This window comes from Egretta garzetta, unplaced genomic scaffold (genome assembly GCF_000687185.1).
Source record: "Egretta garzetta isolate BGI_Z169 unplaced genomic scaffold, ASM68718v1 scaffold502, whole genome shotgun sequence".
NCBI classification, from domain to species: domain Eukaryota; kingdom Metazoa; phylum Chordata; class Aves; order Pelecaniformes; family Ardeidae; genus Egretta; species Egretta garzetta.
This window is the reverse complement of record NW_009258809.1, coordinates 448,234-467,359: the sequence shown is the minus strand read 5'-3', so window position 1 is coordinate 467,359 and position 19,126 is coordinate 448,234. Positions and strand designations below refer to the sequence as shown.

The window sequence follows — 19,126 nt, the reverse complement described above, 5'->3', positions numbered from 1 at the left end:
GGGCTTCAGCCCATGACGTGTGGTGGGTACTACACCAGCTCCGACCGCTTTCGACGGGGTGCAGCTCAACTCTGCGCACTGCTGGGGGGCAAAGGAAGCCGCCAACAAATCAGGTGAAAAACTGGACTTGCTCTCTAGGGCTCTCTTGCCACCCTGAAATCAAGTCAAAAAGCTAAAGCTCTGATCAGGAAACAAGCATTTGAAGAACTCCACTTCAACATGAGCAGCAGAAAGGCCGCCGTTTGCCTTCCAAGGAGCAGCAAAAAAATTAAGTTTTGAAACCGCAAAAGCTGATGCCAGTTGGTAGCGCCTTCTGGATGCCTTTGGTTAAGTGCAGCGCTGTATGGCTCCTCCGGCCCCACGGGAGGCCGAGCGGGGAACCCTGGAAGGAGCCCCTGTGCCAGCAAGGGACACAGTAAGCCAGAAAACCAGGTTTTGGGAAGGCATCTAGGATGTAGTCAGAGCAAAGTACTTCAAAATTGTTCACACTGGATTTACCCACGAGTAAAGAAAACCTGACCAACCGTGTCTTAACTTTTAAATAAAAGGTGGAGACAGGGAATACTAATTCTGTGCAGTCCTTTAAAGAAGCAGTTATCATCAGGCCTGCTTTTTTTCCCCCCACATATTTCTACTGCAGGCTACCCGCACCCCTTTTTAGCGCTGGCAGCACTTTGCTTACGTGGCCACCAAGTCTTTCCTGAGGCTTCTGTTGCCAGGACTCGTCAAAGCCACCAGAACCACCCTCTCTCCGATACAAGCTTAACCTCTGCAAGCCATGGGCCTGAAAACCCCAGCCCAGAGACCCAGCTGTGAAAGACTGTCAGCAACACAGATGTCTGCCAGCAAATTACGGCTCGAGACAGCTCGGAGGCTTGTTTACACAGCTCTTAGGATGCCTTGCCAGCTAGAGTACGCCTTTTGCGATGGTTGCTCAACCACAACATGCATGGGGCAAGGGTGCAGGAGGGGCAGCCCACAGCTCCCACCTAAACGGGATTTATTTTAGATACATTTAATACAGCGGATTCCTCACCCCAACTGCCAGCGCAGAGGGAGGGTGGGAGAGCTGGAGGGAGAAGGGAAAGGCTGGTCTCAGAGCAGTTGCAGGCAGCCCGGACTAGTGACGCGGTACGCATTGCTGGATCAGTGGTTGTCCTAATGCTGTGGGGAAACTTGGCAGCCCTGCTACCACTGTGGGCTGTTGAGACAAAGCCAGTGTGGAAACTTCACTTCAGAGAAAAAAAAAAAAAAAAAAAAAAAAAAAAAAGGCCAAATGCATTATGACAGACCCAAAGACAATAACCTTTTGTAATCCAAACAAGCTGGGCAAGCCAAGCCATTGTTGAGAATCTGAAAAGCTCCAGAGCACAGGCAAAGGGTAAAAATGAAGAAAAAAAGAAATACAGCTTCTAATAGAAAACACAGAAAGCATCCTGGATTTTAAAATAGTTCATTTTCCTGAGGAAACATCAGAGCAGAGTGAGTTTTACACCCTCTCGCTAAAGGAGTCAGCAATTAAGCCTAAGAGTGGCTGTTTCTTCCCAACATCACCTGCACCTCTCTCCATGTACGTGCAAATGTCAACACACGGTGAAGTCACTGGCCAAAAAAAGGTTCAGACAATTGATCTTCTGCATTGTAAGTGATAAAAGTTTGGCAATTTTTTAGTGTATTAAGCTCTGGCTGGCCAAAGCTCCATCTGACATTTTCTAGAAAAAAATATATATATGCTAATTTATTCTCCATGATAGATATTGTCCTTAGAAACAAATGCAGAACAGACACGTCCTCGGCCACTGTGTCCTGATGCATCAGTTAAATCTAGGAATTAGAAATGGAAGCAAAACCCCTGAAGTGGAAAACGACCACTGTGAAACCCCAGCCACCTCGAACCATTGCCTCTGAGGGCCCACCAAGCTGGAAAACTAACGTCTTGTCCACAGTCTCAACCATTAGGACTGACCCAGACTTTTGGATAAACAGAAACAGATTGCTTCTCCTCTGCTTAGGAGATCACTGTACACAATTTGATGGAAAAGAAGACTCCCTTGGGCAAACACCCCACAAAAAGAAATGGATCCTTATTTAGGAGGGCTCTGATTTAGATAAATGTATGGCAACAGAGCAATCCCCTCACCATTTTATTGTCCTGAGGAAAACAAAGAGGTAACTAGTGCACTAGCTGTGGAATAGGGAACAGATAAAAGATTGTGATTTTTTTTTTTATTCAGGACAAAAATGTAGTCCCCATTTTCCACTTCCAGCCAGAAGTCAAAAGGAACAGCAGGGAGAGGTAGCCTCATCACAGTCTCCACATGCTTTTGCTTGGCACAGGCCACATCTTTCTGAGACAACACAGAGGTGAATTCAGACTTGAATTTTCAAGTCACAGTTTAAGCATTTATGCCAGAACAACTGCTTACAGATAGGCATGTTTGTGCTAAACTGGTAGTACTTTTTGCGTTGACCATATCAGAATCCGTAACTGGATCAACGTGTGCCCTACATGTCAGGAAATTCAGAAAAATCAACAGGAAAATCAACTCTCTTCTCCCCCCTGCCATATGCTACAGTTAATAGAGTTCACACTCCAGTACTGAAAAACAATACATTGAATCAAATATGCCATCCATTTAGCCTTACCCAAGCTTTTCTACCTTACTCATTATTCTACATTTAAAGTTTGCGTTCCTTCTTAATCTTCCTTGTAATGCCAAGAAGTATTAGATATGCAATAACTATCTTGAACAAGGTGAAGTACTATGCACAGATTCACAAATGAGGTACGCAAACAGATATACAGAATTATCTCTTCATTCAATTTTTAACCATTCCAACCCTGTATGCATCCCAACATTCTGCTGATTATATTGACTGGAAAAAAAAAAAATCACAGTAAGCAGAACTTCCACTGAACTTTTTGACATGGCTCTCAAGTTCATTTGGAACCTCTAGTGTGCACAAATAGTTACTTTTCCCTCTTCATGCTTTACTTTGTATTTATCAACCACAAATTTGATCACGGTGATGCCCGTTCATGTGAATCACTTAATTCTTTGCAGTTCCTCACAGTCCTTCTTGTTTGTTAGGAAAAGAGCTGTGGTGTCACCTGCCAATGCTTCAACTTCAACCATTCTAACCTCATTTCCTTTCCAGACCACTAACCATCCAGGGAAATGCAAAACAACTCCCACGAACCTGCAGAAACCCTCTTTGCCTTCCAACCATGATGAAAGAATTCTGCTCTTACCCTGCTCTGAGGGAGTTCTTGGCCCATGATACTTCTGTAGCTCTCCCCCAGATTAGAGGGGTTTTTTCTTTTTTTTCTTTTCTTTTTTTTTTTTTTTTAATAGCTTTTCACATCTTGAAAAAGATCTTTTGTAAGTCTACAAGAAGCCATTCTTTACTAATGCCTTCAGAGACATCCGGGAGTTTAATAAGAAAACTCCCTTTGCAGAAACTGGGAGAGTGTCTCATGATCTTCCAAATGTTTTGCTGTTTAAGTCCTCAGTTGATCCAATGTTCTCATTCTGTTCCTATTCTTTTGCTCCTGCCTGTAGCCTTTTTAAAACATGAAGTCATCATTCTCAGGGTGAGACTGCATATTCTACTAGCAGCTGTTCAAGATGATGGACAACGATGGTTATTCCCAGATTAACATGTTCTGCACAAAGACTCCAGATAATATTAAACTTAGATCATTATTCTGCCATTAAAACATCATTATATTTATGGTCTATAAAGTATGGGACAAATCAGAAGCATGTGGAGTTGTAGTTCCCTGTGAACGTCCAAGTCTCCAAACCTACAAGAGTTCAGGCTTTTTAACCCACTCCATCCTTTCCCTTCCTGAAAGGACTTTTGCTAAGGATTCTAAAACACAGACAGCATGGAAGTGAAGACCACTTGCATATATAGCACCTTTGCCTTTATAGGTCACACAGAGAGCCCACAACAGCAAGGATTAGGGCTTCTCTAAGTGAGTAGGAGTCACTTGAGGGGGAGCCTCTTGAACACACACAAAACAATGAAGACATTTAGCCAGAGACAAAAAATTCATTGTTCTTCCTGTCTTTACTTCATTAAGTCAATGCTGTTCATTCAAGCCATTTCATTTTAGGCTGGCTATGACTTTTATTTAGATAGGCCCGTTCTCTAAAACAATTCCTCAAGGGTTACCCAAATCAGGGGTCAGCTGCACTGGAGTATGAGAGGCAGCTCTTCCCTTCTGCAAGCGTTCCTCGGCACGCAAAGGCATGACAGCCCACTGATCCAGATTCTATATAAAGCTACTTCCAAGATAGGAAAATTGTTTAGCTTTCAGGAAGATCCCCTGGCACGTCTTCCCCTTTAGGTGTTTGCTCCACTTTGAGTGCTTACACCTTAAAATTAACTGAAACCCTGGCCCTGGAGGGAGGTCAATTTATTTAAAATGTTAACATCTAAAAGAAAAACACACCTGAAAAAAGGAAATACCTTTCCTTTCAGTACGCAGGTGTACACCTCCATGTTTGATGCAGTTTACACTAATCAAAGACACGTACAAAGCAGGCAGTGGTCGGGGAGAAGGCTAACCCCATGCTGAGAAGGACACATTCTTACCAGCCAGTCATGTTGAAGTCACGGTAGAGCATCCTCTTTCCAACTTCCTTGCGCTGCACCCTCCGTGGAAACTCTAAATGTGTGAACTCATTTCCCAGCAAGTGGGGCTGCATGTAAGCCTGTGGGCAGAAACCAAGCCACAGATACCACATGAGCATCATAAAACAAGACATCATCTATTTTTAATGAGGTAGCATTACCACCCCTTCCCGCTCCCATCCACACACATTTCCCTCCCCCCCCCCCTTTTTAAACAGGGAGGATTACAAGCTCCGTTCCAGCAAACGATGTGCACATACACCAGTTCTGACACTGCCTGGCGTCCGGCAGCAGCCTTACAGGGAGCAGTCCTCTTGACCTCAAAATCCTTCACTTCTTCTCCCTGCTCCTCAACATTTGGGATCTCTAAAGTATGCCTCATCCACTGACCCTGAGGGAGTCTGCAGGGCTTCGTAAAACAGAACACATCTCCTTTTGTAAATCAGTGACCAGAGAGAAGGGAACCATCAAAGGACAAAGCCACGGAGCAAGCAGAGACTTGGGAGGTGTGTGTGTGGAATGAAGCTCAAGCGTTTTGACTGCTGGTTCTGCTATGCCAACAACACACACAACCTAATATTACTACTGCACGTCAATTTTCACTCTACCTGCTCAGTGTGCTGCACCCCATCGCACAAGACACCGCAAATAAACATGAGTTGCAGAGCATTTCATTTTTTTGTTTTTAGAAAATGACTTCCTTTGCATAGGCGAGGCTTTAAGAAAAGCAGCAGCATTTCTGCGTCACAACCGCAACTAATGTTTTTGACGGTGTTAACATTCCAATGCTGCTGCTGCTGCCGCCCTTTCTGGTGTTGCTGCTCTGCAGATGCTGGGATACCTCTTTGCTAGAGCTGTGCCTGAGGCTCACGTGCTCCAGAACTGACTGCACTGGAGAGCGTCGCGAGGCTCTTTGTCCACCACACAGATTTTTGGTTTAGATTTATACACAGATCACCTGACACGATAGGTTAATCCTTAAAGCTCACTCATTTTTCTTGAATATTTGCATAAACAAGCCTTCCCTCCCCAAAGCTGCGTTGTAAGCGAGCTCTTCTGAAGACACAGTCAAATTGGCTAGGGAACTGAAAAAAGTTGCGTTTCTTAACCTTTCTGCAGATAAGTCTTTTTCCTTATCCAGACAGTTAAGGCAATAAAGCCTGTCTTATCTCCAGCAGCAGCTGCCGTCAGGGCAGACCAAATGAGCTGGCTTTAGTTTGTGGGTTTGTCATAAATCTAGCGCTCATCAAAGGTGAGCGGCAGGAAGCAGTGGAAGCCCTTATTGATCTACCTGGCAGCTATCATGCAGATAGTTCACAATAAAATATTTCCTGCATTTAAGGGCCGAGCCTGCTCCCACTCAATTTAATAGGAGTTGGATCAGGCTGAGCACATCACAGCGCTAACCTTCCATCGGCTCGTCCCTGTTCCCATCACCAGACATCCTTCCAGAAAACACCTTGAGCTCAGCTGAAACGGGGCTGAGGGAGATTGCTGTGTGTAGCCGACAAGATTGGATTCTGCTTTCAAGAGGCGGCTTTCAAGCACGCAAATGTGATCTTGACATTGTGATCCCTTCCCGGAACTGGAGCTCCATCAAATTCTCTCTCCATGTACAGTTAAAGGAATTAAATTTTCTTTCCTGCCGTTTACAGTCAGCCAAGGTCCCCACCCCCACCCAAATATTGTTTTCAAGGACTCTCTAATTGGATCACTGTTCCTCATTACAGAAATGGTTGAGAAACACTGGTGACTTTTGAGAGGTCTAGCAGCACTAGGCCAGACGAGGCTTTCCATACTTCCAAAACTCTGCATTCTGTATTTAAAAGTACATGTAAACTTTTTGCTTTTATTTATTTTCGCTCCAGTCGCAAAAAAGATGGAACATCCCTAATGATTTATTTGATGTATTGCTACACATTGACAGCAGAGAGCTGGACTTTTTTTGGTACTTTTTAATTCTTTCTAGTTTATGCTATTGTAAACAACAAAGTCAGTCTGCTTTGAAAGTGCAATTCAGTTCACTTTTAAAAATGCACAACCTATCTTGATTAAATCATTACAAACCTCTTCTAGCTAAAGACTACCGTCGCCTGCCTACAAAACAAGAAGCCTTATTTAAAGCAAAAAATCATACCTGACATCAAAGTGCAGTTATTTAACCTTTAGATTAAGAGATTACTTATTAGGCTGGATCACAGGTCCAGAAGAAAAAAAGTTACAGGCTTTTAGCATTTTTCCCCTTGAAAACAAGAATTTCCTTTATTGAAAAGGTAAAGCGATTGGGAGAGACTGCGTTTCATAAAGATTTACTCAGATGGAAAGTCTGAGGTCACAAGTGAAATAAGATTAATAAAGCTGGCAGAGTTACCAGTGGACTGCTAATGTTCAAATAAGATTTCTCTTCTGCAGCCAAGCCTCAATGCTTGATTTACAATCCAGGGATCTTAACTTGATTCTAATATTTTTGGCGTCAGTGGAACAGAGGGAAAAGAGCAATTTGGAAGCTTCTGGTGCCTGTGAGATGAATTCTTATGTGAAGAAATAGGGATTTTTGTTGGGCTTTTTTTTTTTTTTCCTCTAAATTTCCTTATTTTTTACCCTTTTCTTTTAACGGTTATTTTTGATGTTTCACTGGTAATTCTACAGAGAAGAGAGAGAAGAATGTTCTACTATAAAACTCAGTTGCGACTTCCAGTTGGGTTGGTCGAGAACTGTTCTTCATTTACTGTAAGGCATGACTCTTCTCCCTCTCTACCTCAATCAAACTGTGCTGGGCAGCAGAAGCAGAAAATAAATAAAAAGCAATGCTTTAAAAATCTACAGATTTTTCAAATAGATACACAAGCAGGCACCATGAAATCCCCGCAAGTGATCAAACAAGAAACAAAACCAGTAAGTGAACTGACTACCAGAATTTCATCTGTGATGAGGTGTCGTATTTTACATTTTTTAATTTGTTTAGTCTCCATTTGCAAGGATCTCAGATCAGAAACGCCATTCGGAGAACTTAAAATTTAATAAAAAGAGTGACTATCGAACACTTTCTATATCCTTCCGAGGTATGTTCAGACAACACTGTTATTCTGAGTTATGGAACTGGAATATTTTCCATCATTTTTCTTTCAGAAACTATTACAGTTTTTTGGCATAAATCTGGCAGTCTGCATCATGTGTTTTTGGTACTCTGCCATTTAATGGTGTATTTTGTGGCTGAATGTATTACATTCAACATTAGTTGTTTGAAATGGAGTCCGCTCAAGGAAATATTAGTCACGTTTCTTTCAAAAGGCTATTTACTTCCTGCTGTGTTTCCTGGTGATCAAGCAAAGCAAACATGGAATTAAGATAAACCCAGACTTACGCACTAGTGTGCCAGTTTACTAGGTGGCAGGGAACACTGCCTGTATCTTATTTTACCTCGATAAGGCCTGCTGATGCCTTTTCCAGCTCCTCCAGCACGCACTGCTCTGGGACATCACCCGCACTAGCCGTTTCACTGTATTCTGAGTTATTTTCAGAACTACTGTTCTCCCTGACATCAACTATATTTTCCAACTTTATCCTTTTATCATATTGTGCCATTTTCTCCAATGGGATATTCTGCTATGTGGGACTATCGCTCACAACAGTATGCACAGCACAATGCATCCGTAAATTCTGCAAATTACTCAGCCATTATCATACGGGCATGTTTAAGCCAAACAGAGATTAAAACTAAAGGAGGTGGTGGTAGAAGGAAAGAGGGAAGTGGGAGTAAAATCCATCCCTGGATTAGTCTCTCCTCTTACGAAAGGCCAGGACCTTTTCCATAAAACCGCACATCTCTTACCACAGCATTGTGCAATGTATCAGATGGCCAAAGCAGTCCTATGCTGGGTGATGCAGGGAGCCACAAACTGTAGGAGAATTAAGATGCATCTGACTTGTAATTGGAAGCACTGAAGTGACATTTAGGAGATCTAGGTTCACCTCCTCTTCAGACTTGGGTTCCCAAGCATCCTTCAGCAGGTAAGTTAGTATCACTTAATCCTCACCCGAACAATGAAATAAGAACAGTTCCTCTTTGAACCCATGCCCGTCCAGGCTCATGAACCTTTGTTTGAATGGTGCCAGACACAAAGAGCATCCACTGCTCGCTGCCAGTGATAGCCACCCAGTCTCCAGCAGTAGTGAAGCCTGCCCTGGTAGCAGCAGTGCACCATTTTTGATCAGAGCTGTGAACTTCTGGGGCACTGCTTGGCCACACACATGGACATGGTATGCAGTAACACCACACTCACCTCACATGACATCTTCAAAGTGCAACCTTGATAACTAATGGAAATACACCCATCTGCAATACGCTCATTCATCATTCATTTTGCACACATTTTCCAAGGGAATAAGTAACAAAATCTATCAATTTACTGTTGCAATTTAGACTATCATGACTAAAATTAATAGTCTCCTCAGAAGATGAAAGGAAAATTGCCTCTGGCAGTCATTGCCTGCACAACTGCTGAATGTACCAGAGCAGTTCCCAGTCAATACTGGATTTTGTTCTCCCTCAGGATACACAGACACGGGAAGCCAGGGGGCTCTCCTGGAGTAGATGCTGTGTGAGCTCTCCTGCCACAGTGCTAAAAAGACAAGTCAGACAAAACAGCAGTGGAAGGGAAGGAGTATGGTGCACTGGACCTCTAACGAGGCCAAAGAACCAAGGGAATAGTGGTGCAAGGCTTTCAAGCCTTACATCTTAAGAAGTGCTCTCTGAACGATTGATTGCCTTCTGCAATACTCTCACAAGTCCCCTGACACAGAAGTCTGCCTCTGCCATTCACCCTGCCTGAAATCTGCAGCTGTATGCTGTCCTCCCACTGCAAAAAAAGGGGGTGCAGGTGGAGACAGAGGGATAACCATGTCTGGAGCTGCTCAAAAGTTAGAATGACTGGATAGTCAACTTGTTCTTTTGAAGTTGCCATGCCAGAGGCCTATGGCCAAGGCTCTTCCTGGATACATGGCAATAAACCTGCATTAAAATGGGAGCTAGATAGGGAAAACATTTGTTTCCCCCCCTCCTCCCCCCTCACTCAACCCGTACCAGCTGAAGCACAGTTTTATCCCAAGACTAGGCTGGAAGACTTCACATAGAGATGCTTACATGACCTGAACAATTCATTATCCCACAGAATTCTTTGCACATGGAAATTGGGGCCCAGAAAAAAAGGACACAAATCCAGAAGATGCCAGTTAAGCTAAACCAACGTCCTGTGTGGCTGAAGCAATCAACAGGCACTAAAGGCAGAGGAAAGCTCCTTTGCCCTGACTGTGCTAACAGTGTCTACTGCACAGGGAGCCAATGCTCAGTAGCCTGCAGGCTGTAAATCCATACTCTCCCTTTGCCTGTGCAGTAACTTCCCCACAGTGAACAGTATCTCTGCATTTACTGAGTAAAATATTAATGCTAAAATGGTTAAGTCATTTTCTTCCTATTGTGCAGGAAAAGCAGTGCAACATGTTTTAAACAAAGAAACTCAGCTTTAACTGCATATGAGAGAATAAATTCAAGTAAGTAACTTTCAGATAAGAACAGCAGAAGAGAGATGTTGATGGTGCAATAGACTGATAGCAGAACCTGGGGACCGCCAAGGTGACTAAGGAGAATTATTTGGGATCTAATCAGCAAGACAGATGCAACCTTTGGAGTGTAATGTTTATACCAACCTTGCACGAAATTTGGGTTGTCTTTTTTTTTTTTTTTTAAACACTACAGTAAAAATGTTACTTACAGAATGTTATGTTTGAAATTATCTCTAATTTTGTTTCACGCTCTTGCTGTCTTGCATGTGTTTTCTTTGAACATGATACCCATAGCCCTGGCATATTTGTTACATATGGAATTAAAATAAACAAACAAAGGTAAAGGAATTTTCCAAAGGAAACAGAAATGCTTTTCAGATCAGCTGCTGTTTTCAAATATAAGCCAGAAAGGACATCAAAAGAGAAAAAAATCCCTTGTAGGCAATGCTTTATCTTGTATTTCCTACAGAAGTAGCAGACTCCCAAGATACTAAAGATACCTTTTATTTTAAAGGCAAACAAATTATTTTACACATAACCAAACTGTAAATATTTATTAGGCCTCTTTTCCATTTGGTTCTCTGAATATGAATACTCCCAAAAGCAGTATTTCCTCTGAAGTTTTCAGCTTCAAGCCAGTGAACCTGACTAAAAAAAAAAAAAAAAAATCAAACGTGACAATTGCGGAAACATTTACAATTTTTCTTTAAAACCTTCCACCCCTGCCTTCAACCACTGGCATTCTGCCTAGTTTCAAACCACAGTGCTTGGGCCAGGCTGAGGATAAGAGACACCTTGAAAACAGGGAATGCCACTAGCCTTGGCCTGTCTACCTCGTGTCAGGCAAGGCTGACAGTGAGGCTGCCTTGGCTTAAACTTAAATTTCTAAGAGGAAAAAGCAGAAGCACAAAAGAAATCTCTTGGCCATGTTAGGAATGACATTTTGACAAACAGCCGACCAACTTCAACCAACCAATCTGACCATCGATGGAGAACTTACAGTAACAGGATTGTTTGCATGAAAAGTAACACCATGCACTTTGACTTCTGTTTCTTGGGCAGCTTATCAGCGAGGGCGACTTGGTGTATAAAGCATCTGCCACCTCCTCAGCTAGTCACCCTGTCCCAGCTTTATGGGTGCTGCTACAATAATTAAAACTAGTCTTTCTTCACCCATCCCATCCTGCAGCTACTAATGCTCACTGAGATCACCTCTAAGGTGGGTATCCTTTCCCTGATCGAGATACTATCAGCAGACTCTTAGAGCAAACGAGTAAAACCCTGCAATATTGTTCACAGGCACACAAAGAGCAGCCTGTGGTATTTTATACTGTCACACAGTGAACACTGGGATGGATTGAAATACCTCTGTGGCTTGTTAGCTCTATGTCTGAGCTCTCATTATCCAACACCAATGAGCTGCTGAAGGCCTGCAGCTGAACAAGGTACACAAGCACCGTCACACTAATCGATGGCCTTCACAGAAGAGAAGACTCCTTTCATCGGGATTTGCACCACCAGGCTTTTCTCCACATTTGCTGATGGCTAAACGACATACATGGTCAGTCACTGGTGTTCAGCGGATACGTGGTCCTCCACTGAGCCACAGTAACTCTGCGTCATGTGTCTGAACCTTAGATATTACTGGGCAATGCTTGTCATCAGCAGCACCTGATTTGGTTGTCCGGTCTCTTACCAGATACTGAAGTCGCTGACGTTCTGTCTCTGGAGTGAATTCTGAAGACATTGGAATGACTTCGCCATTTCGGATTATTATAGCCCTGTAAATAGTAATAAAACATGATCAGTACAGGAAAAAAAAACCCAACCCAGAAAACCACAGGGTACAGTCACACTTATTCTCTTCAGAATCACAGTAAAACAAAGCCATTTCTTTTCTACTGAAGTTGTCAGCAGAACAGGATAATTCCTGCTCTGCATCCTTTAGGCTGAATAACAAAGTATATTTGTACATGCCAAGTTCATTTCAGAGCTCACAAAAACATCCAAGCCACAAAGGCAAGAGTTATTTCAGTTGATGTCTACAGGGTATCCTTATTAAGTGAAATGCAGACACCCAGAGGAGTGTCAGCAGAATCACTGATTGTAGAACAATTCTTTGCAGGTTTTAATCCCAGTTGTGGCTGACACTGTCTAAACTACTGGCTTCAAATGACTCATGCAAGCAGTTTCCAATTATTGATTGGTCATATGTCATGTCAGAACATTTCTACTCCAACAGCAAATGGAAATGGCAAAGCAAATCCTGTTTAACGCAAATTTAACTAGTTACCTGCCGAAAGACGACAGGTAATGGAATCACTATAGATCAGCCAGGAGATTTCACATACGTTTCTGCAAACAGCAGAGGGGAAATTCTCTCAAACACCTGCCTGTTGCCTCCTAACAATCTGCTATGCCGCACGCAAAATACAGTCCGATTCTTCTCAGGTGTAATGCCACTGGCTGAAACACAGTCACAAGGGGCAAGAATTTACCCAGTATTCCTACTGCATTCTGTGGTCACGTATTCGCTCACAGAATTGCGTTCTTTTACCTTTCCATTATTTACGCAGCTCTGTAAGTATAGTAATGCTGGACGAGCTACCTACCATCACGAAGATTTTAATGCCTGTTTTGGAGCTGTTTCTCAACCATCAGTAGATTAATTCAGTGTTTGGATAGGAGCAATGTACCAGCTACCCTCTTGAATTTGCACAGAATTTGGTGCAGGTAAAACAGGCAACTATCACTTGGATTCCAGTTTCTATATGTTTTAAATGGTCTCCTTTCTGTAATCTTTTCATGCTGTTGATGTGATATTTACATGCTAGCTTACTTCTTGTGATCATTTGATCTTTTTGCTGGCATTGGTTCTATGCCAGGAATTCTGTAGGCACTGCAATACAACCAACAAATATGGTAGGCACGCAAAGACTGAAAACTTAACCTCTAAATTCAAAACACAGGCACCTTGAGAAAACCTGCCCCGGTACAAACCAGCTTTGTAAAACTGTTGGCACTGGATAACTTTCCAAGTCTTCTGGATATGATATTGGACTAAAATTGTCTCGGAATGATCATCTACTATTGCTAGTATGCAAAGGAAGGGTCATTACCAAAGAGGGAGGGAATGGTTCGCATTCCTGAGATTCATGTGGCAAAGAACAGACAGGTACAGGGTGGCACGAAAATGGGAGAGGTGGGAAAAGGCTCTACTGATAAGGGGAAAACAGCTCTGCTTTGACAGGTAACAAACTTACTGCTCTGGGACTTCCAGCACTCCCTTATAAATAATCCTATGTAGAAATTAAAGGTGGCAAGAGCGCAACCTATATACTGAAGGCTTTCACTGGGCCTCCATTGCTACAGTGAAAAACAATATTGTGTGCTTGAAATGAGACAGACATAGTGGTTGTAACTCGTTAATTTTAGAGAAATTTCTGCAGAATTTTTGATGGACTTTTTCCCCTTTATGGGATCTGAATACATTACAGGCTTACAAAAATGCCAGTCCAATTAAAAATAATAAAGGTTTGCTGAAAATTTTCCTTTTGGATTTCAGAGACAGTCATTTAAAAATGAATTAATAACTCCACCACCTCTTTGCTTTTATTTTTGCAGTTCCTAAGGTATTCGGCTTTGAACCACACTCATTTACTCAAAGACAGTGGACGGTTTTTATAACCTTTTCATATGTAATTTGACTCACTTGAGCAGGCCTCCATTTAAGGGGACTGTGGGTTTAGTAGAGAGTAAGTACTCTGGCAACAGTCTAGACTAGACTGATCAAAGGGGCTGATCAGACACTAACCAAATTTTACACACTAGTTTAAGAGAGTCTTAAGGGATCTACCGATCTTGTGCCTGTCGGAAAGAGCTAAACCACACATTGATATAACTGCTAGGGCATCAGGCTAATTTTTTAATTATCCTTTGCTTCCCCTTTAATCACCATTTCACAGGAAACCTGTATTTTAAAGAGCACTCAGACCAGTCTGGGGTTCACCTTGTTCTTTGTGCACACTGACATACTTCCTATATATGTTGATGGCTATCGTTCTCACTTCTAGGGGTAGAATTGGGCCCTGAGGGACTCACATCATATAAAAAGCAATTCAGAGGCGAGTGGGTCAACCTTTCATGGCTCAACTTATTTTCACTAGAAATTGCAGCCACCTGGGATGAAAAGCACAACCCAGCACAAAAAACCCAAACCTTTGGGGGGAGGTGGGAGGGGAGAATTAAAGCAATGCTGTTGATACCTGATAAAACAGAGCCTCAGTTTTATGTTTTTCATTAATGTTTTCAGCAGTTGGACTTTATTCAACTTGAAAGTTACAGCTGCTCATAAGAGTCAAATGATTTGATCCGAGGAATTAGACGGCTCTAGATATGAGTAACAGGAGGGATGCAGACGTACATATACAGGTCACTGGTCTGAATTCAATGCTGGTGGGCTCATTATCCTCTTACCAGTCTCTTTACCTTTCCGCACCAGCTGCTTAGCAGTTTCATGACAGCAAAGGGCATTTCTGCCAGCCCAAGTGACAAAACTGGACACATTCGTCGGCCGTTTTGCTGGAGAAGCTGGGTGCAAAAGCCTGGCCTGGGAGCCACCCTACTCAGTGGGATTTTCCCCTGCGATTGAAGAGGTGCCGAATCAGGCCCTAATTGGGTTTGGAGACTGAACTGCCCTTTCCATGACCTCGCAGTGACAGAGCTGCCAAGCACCAACTGAAGGCTTTTCCCACCGAGCAATCTCCAGAGCCCTGAATTCAATAGCCCCAAGTCAGGAACTGCTCACGGGGAGGGAGCCCGGCTGGCGCGGCAGCCACAAACAGCCCCGCAACCGCTTTTAGGGACCCACTCTGTACGGTCCTGCAGGACAATTAATTTTGACTTTACGCTTCCTAATGGACTAAGCAGCAACATGGCATTACGTAAGCATTACTGCTTCTGCCATGCATGAAAGATGCATGTACGCAATGAAATAGTGCTCTGAAAGCATTTAGCTCCCCGTGCACTGTGGAAATATGAATGTATTATTTTATACCAGAATACAGCTGTCCTATTAAATTGTCAGAAATAGCTACATAGGAAGCAAGAAGAACTCGAAGAGATGCAGTGCCCAGAGAGCATCTGATTCTGCCATGTGTAATAGTGACATTTTAATTTCAGCCACACTGGTGAAACACATTATAGCAGAGCCACGGGGAGAGCCTGCCAAAGGCAGCCGGATGATTCATGTTTGCAGGGAACAAGTATGTCAACACTAACCAAGTATTCTCTGATGACAAGGTTGCTTCAGACCCATACCGATCACTAATTTATATCACCAGTGAAGTAGTAATTAAAAACCAGAAGTTTTGTTGGCAGGATAGGAAATCAGAAGTCACAGCTCTGTGATCCCCCTCGGTGCACTGCCCTCCACGTTTTGATGACCTCTCCATGCAGCACCATCCACAGCAAGCAAACAGGAGAAACTGCTCTTAAGTCTTGAGGCCACGGAGGCCATCAAGTCACTTAGTTTGATCCTTTTTAAAAACAAGCTATAGATTTCCCTGAGTCCTCTCCCTTCTTTTGAACAAAGCTACCTAACTCCCCACCCACGTGAACTACAGGATCGTACTTGCCCTTGTGTCCCTAATCCAGAGCTGGTAAATATTTACAGAAACCAGGAATACAGTAGGAAAAAAAGCCCCCAAAACACAGCTGAAGTAGCCTACAATGGAAGAAACAAAAATCTGAGGTTCTCTCTCTCTTCTGGCCATTTCACTGAGTACTTTCTGACCCAGAGAAGCCGTGCCCTGAACAACTAAACATAGAGCAAGTGATGTGCTAGCACCTCGGTGCATAAGGTGGGACGGGCAGTCATAGCAAATCCTGCAGCGGGCTACGTCCACTCAGTCACACACATATGAAAAGGAACACCAGGAGCTTAAAGGCTGCATGTAAATCTACAGAAAATACTACATTTATCTTTTGGATTGATGTAACTGCATAGTCTATGACAATCAGCTAAATGATCTTTTGAGTATTTCAGTATAACCACGTACTTAAGGCTTGTGTGAATTTTCTATATTCAGATTCAATACTTTAAAACACTATTTGGTGCTGTAGTATATATCCCCTTTCAAAATACGTGGTAAATGAAGCAACGAAAGGGTAAAAAATCTGCCACTGTGTTGTACTGCTGCTCTCACACTCAGGGTGCAGGAACAACACTGGCTTAAGGAAAACATCAATATATCAATTGCTTTTGCATTTTTAATATGGATAAAAAGCCACTTCTCCTTGAATCAAGCAGGGTTTGGTGTTTTTCTTTTCTTTTTTTTTTTTTTGTGGAGAACACAATCAGCTGAGAACTGCAGTGCATCCTTTCTGAATTTCTTCTGAGAAACAAACAGAAGAAAACTCATACATTTTAGAGGGAGCTATTGTTGGTTACTCTCATTTAATCATACAGAGAAAGAAACACTTTAGTGAACAAGGTCAAAAGTGTAATTTCACCGCTGTCATGGGTCTATTGGGATTCTGGTGTTCAAAACAAAGAAGCATCTCCTACTGTTAGGAGTATTAAGGGGACACCCTGATTCCATTACACACTTTTTCAGCCAAAAATGATGTGAAACGCAACATTAAACTGCACATTTCTACAACAGAGGATAAAAATCTGGAAAGGTGACAAAGAGAGACCGTTCGGAAAACCCTTTTTGACAGCGTATATCAATTCCAAGCCACAGGGAGGATGTATCCATTTTGTCAAAAGGTGTTAAGCATTGTGGGTTCGGTACAGATGAAGCAGAAGTGCCTGGCCTGTCTGAAAAGGTATTAGAAATGTGTCAATGGAAAAAAAAAGAGGGATTAAACTGACAGAAAGAATAAGGCAGGGTTTTATTACATTCAAAGGGGAACCAAGCAGTAGATTTTAATTAGGTGTGTCACAAAATAGCTGAGGAAAAAAAAAAATTAAATCCTAGAACTACAGAAATCAGTCTAGATGGGTACTTGTTTACTATGGTAACTAAATGCATATATTTAAAGAAGCCAAGGAAGAGCAACGCTAATGTCTGGTGAGCTTCAAACCAGTTTTGTTTATTTACCTTTTCTTAATTGCTTAGAGTTGAAAGAAGAAGTGATTTTTAAAGGGTTAAAAAAAAATGTTTCTCTCCTCTCTAAATGAAGTACTGGAACTTACAGCCATTACGATTACTGATGACTTTTAATATATTTAGCCCTGGCACCTTGGTTTCACTTATTACGAACTGAATTACTCTCCCTTTGGTCCCACACAGACTCATTTCTCAATGTTTCTTCAGAAACCAGGTGAACAAACACCTCACTGCACTGGCAATAATCATGGAACTATAGTGCAAAGCCTTTAAATGATTTCCTTAATTTTATGAATTAAGGCAGGCTGCGGATAGTGAAACAAACCATTATATAATGTTTAGCTGGCATTAAAACAGGTCCCAGTGATGACATATCCATCACCATAAAACTCAGAGGTGAAAGCAGCAACCCTCAGCAACACCAATGGAAAAAAAAAAAAAAATCCCTGGCTGCCGTCCACCCGTAATACCCAAGAAATGTTTCAAAAGTGCCCCGATTCCTATTCAGCATTGCTACCAAGAAGAAAACAAGCAACAAACTGGGGAGGGGGTAGAGCCGATGAAAATTGCTTCTGTCTGCATTTTCTGTCTACTGCCACTCAACAGCCCTGCCACCCTGGTTTCTTCACATTTTTCAGTGCAAACATCAGGCTGTCCACAGAAATATTGTGACAGAATAGAAACACTGGATCGTTTTTCTTTCAGCCGAACAAAGCCAACGTGAAGAGGGAACGCGCTCTCCCTGCTTGCGGCTCTTCCTGTGGCAGCGTAGTCTCACCGTGCACGCCGTGGTTAAAGCGGGCTGCTCGGACGCATTCATTCATTCATCACTTGGGGCGATTTCAGCTCCCTCAAGCCAATAAAAGGTGTGAGAACTTGCCTTGGTGAAGTATTGCACAAAGGCAGGGTTAAAGTAATTTCCTACAGGAGCATGCTTCGGCATTTCCTGAAGGAACAATGAAGAACTTTCCCAAACTTCTGCTAAATGCCTTTTGCAGACTGCCAGCCACCCTAGCTGCTCTGAGGGTTCACATCTCAGCAGCACAACCTCCGAGGACACCAACACTGGGGCGTTCCCAGGCATGTCATTCAAGGGCCTCTGTTCATGGCCTCACACCAGTATGGAGCCAAGCGTGCTACACCTCTCCTGTGGCAACATGAGAATCTCCCTCCTGCCTTTGAAAAGAACCAGGGAAAGAAATTATGAAATCCAGTCCCTACAAGAAACCCTGAAAGTTGGCACCTACAAGCACACAAGCTGTTCTGGTGCACGCACGTGTAGAGCTTTATGTTGTTTCTAGTTACCTGACTCATTCATATTTACATTTCCGATGCTTATTTAGTGATTCCTGTGGAGAAGGCCTCTGGGCAAAATAAGGCTGCTGATATACTCTAAAGCCACTGTTCTGGTAGTCTGTTTTTACTAAATGAATTGTATTATTTTTAATAAAGGATCACAAATGGGCAAGTAGAAGCTGCTTCTCAAAGCAAAATAATATCCATAGATTTCCATGGAAGGGCTTACTTCTCACCTACACTAGCACCCAGCCAGTCAGCATCTTTCTTACTGCAACCAAAAATAATAAAAATCTAGATTTTTAGAACTGATCTCACATTCCATCCCAACTATTCAACTAGCAACTTAATCAGCAGCAGTTAAAGGCATTTTCTCCTCCGGGCGGCCTCCCTCTGCCCTATATATTGCATCCAACAGTGAGAAGCACTTGACCGTCACCAACACCATAACCGAATTACTTCAGTTTCTTCTGCATCACTACTCACTCTACAGTTTTAAATTAAATATA

General features: G+C 42.6%; 1 protein-coding gene across 1 annotated transcript in view; it reads right to left on the bottom strand.

The window, feature by feature from the left end:
• PPM1H (protein phosphatase, Mg2+/Mn2+ dependent 1H) overlaps window positions 1–19,126 on the bottom strand; it is a 203,324-nt gene that overhangs the window by 42,282 nt on the left and 141,916 nt on the right. The window contains exons 5-6 of the mRNA XM_035889359.1: window positions 11,903–11,987; window positions 4,606–4,724 (exon numbers count right to left, since the gene is read on the bottom strand). Coding sequence (XP_035745252.1) covers window positions 4,606–4,724; window positions 11,903–11,987 — 204 coding nt within the window. The remainder of the gene's footprint in view (window positions 1–4,605; window positions 4,725–11,902; window positions 11,988–19,126) is intronic.